Source organism: Lactuca sativa, chromosome 1 (assembly GCF_002870075.4).
Source record: "Lactuca sativa cultivar Salinas chromosome 1, Lsat_Salinas_v11, whole genome shotgun sequence".
NCBI lineage: Eukaryota > Viridiplantae > Streptophyta > Magnoliopsida > Asterales > Asteraceae > Lactuca > Lactuca sativa.
In genome coordinates, this window is record NC_056623.2 from 123,963,249 (window position 1) to 123,969,248 (window position 6,000).

The window sequence follows — 6,000 nt, forward strand, 5'->3', positions numbered from 1 at the left end:
AGATACAACTTGTTTTTGGAAAGGGCCGGATGATGAATTATTCCCGTATCTTTATAAGATTGAAACTGTTTTCCATATCTATATTACTTTAATTAAAAAAACTTCTCTGGTCATTTGTTGATTCTTTTTCTCTTGAGGATATTGTATTATGTATATAATGCTGAATATGTGTTCCATCAGATATAGTTTGGAGTGAGCTTGAGCTCTGTTATAAGAAGTATTTGAAGAAATACTGGCTTTCAAGTGACAAGGATTTGGAAGGTATTATGATCAGTGAAGCAGTCCCTCCATCTCTTGTTGAGATTCAGCCGATTCTTCGTGTTGCCAATGAAATTCAATTGAAGAATCCAAGGGTTGCCTATCTTTGTAAGTCCCCAGTTTGTATTAACAGCGTGAAGTTTACACACACATGTTTTTTGAAACTATTGAGATGCACATGCTCCTTGATAGTAGTGAGCCTCGAACAGCATCCAAGTAGTTTTCTTTTACATTATACCATGGATACATTTATTTCTAAATTAGATTCTAGCTAATAAGGATTCTATGGATGAAGTCTCAAAGAGACAAGGCTTATACAATAATGTTATTTCTGTAGAGAAAATACCTAAGTTTCTTACACCCTAGCTAGCTGATTATTCTTTGGTAACCAGTGCAAATCTACCAAAAGTGGAATTCATAGTTTCTCAAATGTATATCTCACAACATAAAAGAGTGGATCAAGAGACCTTTTTGTATGCATACTACTCGAGCATACCTTTGCATATACTTTTTCAGAAGGGCATGTGACTATTAATATTCTTAGCTGTTTCAGTGTGGATGAAGAAACCTTTTTGTATGCATGATCAGGTCGGTTGCATGCCTTTGGGGAAGCACACAAACTAGATCCCGCATCACGTGGTTATGGTGTTCGTCAATTCAAGAATGCTCTGCTTCATCGTCTAGATAGGGTAAACATTCTTTTTTTGTTTCATATCTTATCAGTTAATGAGCATTGTAAAACAAAGAAACACTCTAATGGTGGCAAAATGTTTTTTTAAGACAACAATGAGAATTAAGAGGTCATGGAGTTCTTAAAATGCAAACCAACAAAAATTCCCTTGGCCACTAACAAATGTGGTAACTCCATTTACAATTACATTCACAGGATACTTGGACACCGGAATTCGAAATATATAACTGACAAGTTAGAGTACTGATAACGAAAAAAAGGGAATCAACTAATAAATGCAAGTTTAGCAACTGTGGAAAACATAGTATGGGTGATCTCTTGCATACCAGAGCTTAGCCCTTTTCTACCAACTGAATTTTCAATTACTTTCATTTACTCTCGGCATATGATGAGGTTTGCTTGTAGTTTAATCCTCTTTCTGCTAATCCAAAGCTGCTTCTAGTGGCATGAACTAAAGCTAAGTACTCATTCATAAGCATCAACTTGTACAACTTCCAGTCATAAGTAAACAAATGGACAACGAATTAACTAATTTATGCAAGTTTAGGAGGTAAATGTATTGTAAGTAGCCTATTGGCACTAGAGCTTATCTGCTTTCAACCAACTTGACTTTCAACTATGCCAAATATTTGTAGAAACTTTATACACCCTACCTAACAGAAAGTATAATAACCCTCTTGTTAAAACTTTCAACCATCGTTTTTGTATATGTTTTTGAAAATGTATCTGCTTTCATTTTATTGAATAACTATTACATACGCTCTCTGTCCACATATTTTTGAAAATTTTAATCAAGGCATTCCAAGAATATCAAAACATATAAAAGTCTTTATTTTCATTATCAATGCATATTAGACTCTTAATTTATGGATTGTTAATCTCATTCCACTTCTAGTTTCCTTTCTAAGATTGAGCAAGTACATCAATGGCCATCTTTATTTCAGTGCCAGTGTATCATTTTTTACTTCAATCCTAAGGCTATGAACTCCATCTGTGTATTCTACTCAGGAAGACGCAGCAACATTAGGAGGACAAAGAAACCGTGATTCTCATGAAATGCAGGCCTTCTATGTGCATTATTATGCAAACTACATTCAGGGCTTTCAAAATGCTGATACTGCTGATGTGTAATTAATCGTGTTCTTGAGTTTTTGTCTTGTTTTTATTTTTATGTATCTTGATTTCAGAAATTTTCTTCTAATGTTAGTACGCGTCTTACAAAAGCTTGTCAGACAGCTTCTGTTCTTTTTGAGGTTTTGAAGGTTTTCTGTTCCTTTGAATCTGTGGAGGTGGCAGAAGAGGTAAAGGCTGAATACTTCTCTTTCTCCAAGAAAACCTTTAATTATTTTTTTTATATGGTGATGCAATTTTGGTGAAATAGTACTTTATATGAGTGCATAGATATTGAAAGCACATGAAGAGGTTGTAGAGAAGGCAGAAATGTATTCTCATAATGTACTTCCACTTGACCCTGAAAGTTCAGATCAAGCACTACAAAGACATCCACAGGTTAGTTCAAGAAATCGTCTATATATGTTGTCTGATTGCTTCAGTATTAATTAGTCCAGATCATATCCCAGATGAAGCAGCAAGACCACCTCAAAATTCCTCTCCACGCCATAAAAAATTGTACCCAAGACTTCGACGAAAGAAATTTCGTTGGGAAGGGTGGATATGGAAGTGTCTACACAGGAGTCCTCACATGGGCAGATCATGTAAACCAACTAGTTGCTGTAAAACGGCTAGATGCCGCTGGGTTTCAAGGTAGAAAGGAGTTCCACACTGAGCTCGCAATGCTTTCACAGTATCAACATGAAAATATTGTAAGCCTTCTAGGGTTTTGCGATGATAACAACGAGATGATCCTCATCTATGAATACGCGAGCCATGGTAGCCTCGACACGTATTTACGTAACACTCCTGTTTCGGGTGGACCATCATGGCCTCAACTCCTCAATATATGCATTGGTGTTGCTTCGGCGATCAATTATCTTCATAATCATGTGGCAGAAAAACACAGAATAATCCACCGTGATATAAAAAGCGCGAATATTTTGGTAGATGAGAATTGGAATGCAAAACTTGCGGACTTTGGGTTGGCTAGGATAGGACTAGCAAATCAACAAAACACTTTTGTGATAACTAATCTTGCCGGGACACATGGGTATTGTGATCCACAATACGAACGGACAGGGTTTTTAACAAAAGAATCAGATGTCTTTTCGTTTGGTGTGGTTTTGTTTGAAGTTTTGTGCCGAAGGTTGGCATGTGTTTATGATTACCATGATGAGCGGCGATTCCTCTATCATTTGGCTCGAACATGCTACAAAAATGGAGAGCTACACAAGATTATTGATCACAGAATAAGGAAAGATATCAAACCAACAACATTGCTCAAGTATTCGGCTATAGCCTATCAATGCTTGCAAGAAAATCGAGAAGACCGACCTACAATTACTGAGGTTGTGTACCAGCTGAAGGAGGCTTTGAAAATTCAAGTAAGTTTGAATATTTTTTGTCAATTCCGTCGATATTGACATGTTTTTAACTAGAGGGGTAAAAATAAGATGGTTTACATCAAAATTAACCTGATCATTTGTTTTCATTCTTGTCACCAGGTAGAAGATGAGATCGTCCCATATGGATTAGCAGATGATATGCTCCAACATGGTTTAGAAGATGAGATCCTCCAAGATGGATTACACTCAGGTGGCGACAAAGAGCAAATTATACAAGGGAGACTTGAACGATTAAAAGCTAAGTTGAAATATATATTTCGTTGCTTGTTAAAGAAACAATGATAAGACAAGGATTATATATTTTGGGACAAATTATAAAGTTATATAAATAACGTTATCATTGAATATGAAGCTAACATGAATTACTATTTAAAATTATTGATAGACAGAAAGTAGATAAATTGTAATTAGTGTTTATAAGGACTCTTGTAATACTTTCCATGGTATAATCCATTAACTCTTACGACTCATCAATTATGAAATCAAACAATAATTTGTTTCACTATCTAACTATATTGTTTTTTGGTAATATTCTTCTTGGAGATAGTTTGTGAAAGTATTTCACTATTCTTTACATTATTGTTCAGCTTTTGCTTATAATTCTCACTATACCTATTGGATCTTGCGTTGAGAATCTCATCCTCTTATCTTCATTTTATGAGAGCTTTGAAACACCTTAAACGTTCCAGAACTGTCACACCCCCTAACCAGACGGCGGAAACGTCCGAGGGTTTGTGCGTGACTTCATCTTGTAATATCATCACAATGTATATAATTAAAACAAGAAAACATCATCATCATACATATCATAATACAACCAACATTGTTTACATCAAGTATAGTATCATAAGTTACATGCCAAAATATTCAATGGATGATAATAACAAAATTCAACAAATTCCACATGTTCTTGTAGACTTTTTTGCTTAACGATTCCCTGAGAATACAAGTTATTTTGAAAACGTCAACATATATAATGTTGGTGAGCTCATAAGCATGTTCGAATGAAAAGTTTTGTATTGTTAGTAAAACACCATAAAATCCGATATTTTCTGAAAAAAAAAAAAAATTTTGAACGTGATGTGTCAAAACCAAGTATTAATGCATGTGTGTTTTCTGCTTTTGGAATTTATATAAAGATGTCGCCCATTAAAATCCTGTATTTTATGTTGTAAGTAAAAGGTATTGTTTAACTGCGTATTTCCCCAGAAAATCCTATATTTTCTATTTATAAAAGTGTTGTGGTCTCAACCCTAAGACCGAATATCAGTGTATGCATGTTTTCGTATCAACAGTATAGGTGTTCCATAAAATTATGTTGGAGAGGATCTCTAAGTGAGTCGTTTTAACCATACTTGATTATGACGAATTAGCATGTCGTGGCGATTTCAGGCGTCGGCTTCATAAAGGTAAGGTTTGTCACCCTAGACTGGCCTAGTCGAACTGTAGCGAACAGCTCAGGTGTGGGGTGTCACCCCGTATATATCTATACACAAACTCTCGCTCTCCCTCCAGGAGACTCTGGTTATAACTACACGCTACGATCGTACACTCTAGATGTGTCGACCGACATGTCTCACTACATCATTAACTGTGTTTACGCGAATATGGTATCATGTTATGCATAATGTTTTTCCGAGTACGTTTTATATTTGAAAAAGACCAACGAGTATGTATATGAATATACGAGGCCCGACGGACATGTAGGAGGACCACTAAGGCCCAATAAACATGTAATGCCTAGTATAGGCCCAATAAACATGTAATGCCTAGTATAGGCCCAATAAACTTGTATATGGGCCACAAATGCCCAATAAGCATGTGTTGTCCATTCTGGACCCAATGAGCATGTAAATAGACCCTTAAGGCCCAATAAACATGTAAGGTAAGTATTAGGCCCAATAAGTATGTAAATAGACCCTTATGGCCCAATAAACATGTAATCAATATATTTAGTCCATTTGTTATTACGTTGTTTGTTTTTGTTCGATTGTTTACCAAAAATAACACAAAGGCCTAATTTTTTTTTTTGTAATAGTGATATTTTTGGCCCGCTATTATGAAAATTGACATCTTCGGCCCAATTGTAGATAAGTTGACATTTTTGACCCAAATATACATAAATTGTAGTTTTCGGCCTATTATTATAAAATTTTACATTTTTGGCCTATTTATATATATAATTTACATTTTCAGCCCTTTTTAGATAAAAATGACATTTTCGGCCTATTTATTAATATAATTTACATCTTCAACCCTTTTTAGATAAAAATGACATTTTCAGCCCAAGTTTTAATAAAAATAACATTTTTGGTCAAAAACCAAATAAAATGACGTTTTCAGCCCATAAAACCGTAAATTTACATTTTTGGATGAAATTCGTGTTAAATGACAATTTGATGCATAAAAATCATAAATTTACAATTTACGAAACCGTGAAGGCCCACATTAAGGCCCATTATACGAAATTTTAACACTTTTGGCTCTTTTAAAACTATGATTATCATAAAGAACCATTTTTATGTATATATG

At 34.8% G+C, this 6,000-nt stretch overlaps 1 protein-coding gene across 2 annotated transcripts; it reads left to right on the top strand.

Moving 5' to 3' along the window:
• The first annotated feature begins 1,967 nt into the window (after positions 1 to 1,967).
• Positions 1,968 to 3,852, top strand: LOC111893548 (putative receptor-like protein kinase At5g39000). 2 transcript variants are annotated; one of them, XM_042901550.2, is made up of 4 exons: positions 1,968 to 2,250; positions 2,351 to 2,458; positions 2,530 to 3,447; positions 3,568 to 3,852. In XM_042901550.2, exons 2-4 carry the CDS (start codon positions 2,390 to 2,392, stop codon positions 3,748 to 3,750), a joined length of 1,170 nt encoding a protein of 389 aa, XP_042757484.1. In that variant the 5' UTR covers positions 1,968 to 2,250; positions 2,351 to 2,389; the 3' UTR covers positions 3,751 to 3,852. The 2 variants fall into 2 exon arrangements, with proteins under 2 accessions (XP_042757484.1, XP_042757391.1); XM_042901457.2 differs by having other exon boundaries at positions 1,968 to 2,458.
• The last annotated feature ends 2,148 nt before the right edge of the window (positions 3,853 to 6,000 follow it).

Coding starts and splice junctions, on each gene's coding strand:
- LOC111893548 (XM_042901457.2), top strand. CDS start 2,390: ATGTATTCTCATAATGTACTTCCACTTGACCCTGAAAGTTCAGATCAA. Junction 2,459..2,529: donor CACTACAAAGACATCCACAG/GTTAGTTCAAGA, acceptor ATCATATCCCAG/ATGAAGCAGCAAGACCACCT. Junction 3,448..3,567: donor AGGAGGCTTTGAAAATTCAA/GTAAGTTTGAAT, acceptor TCTTGTCACCAG/GTAGAAGATGAGATCGTCCC.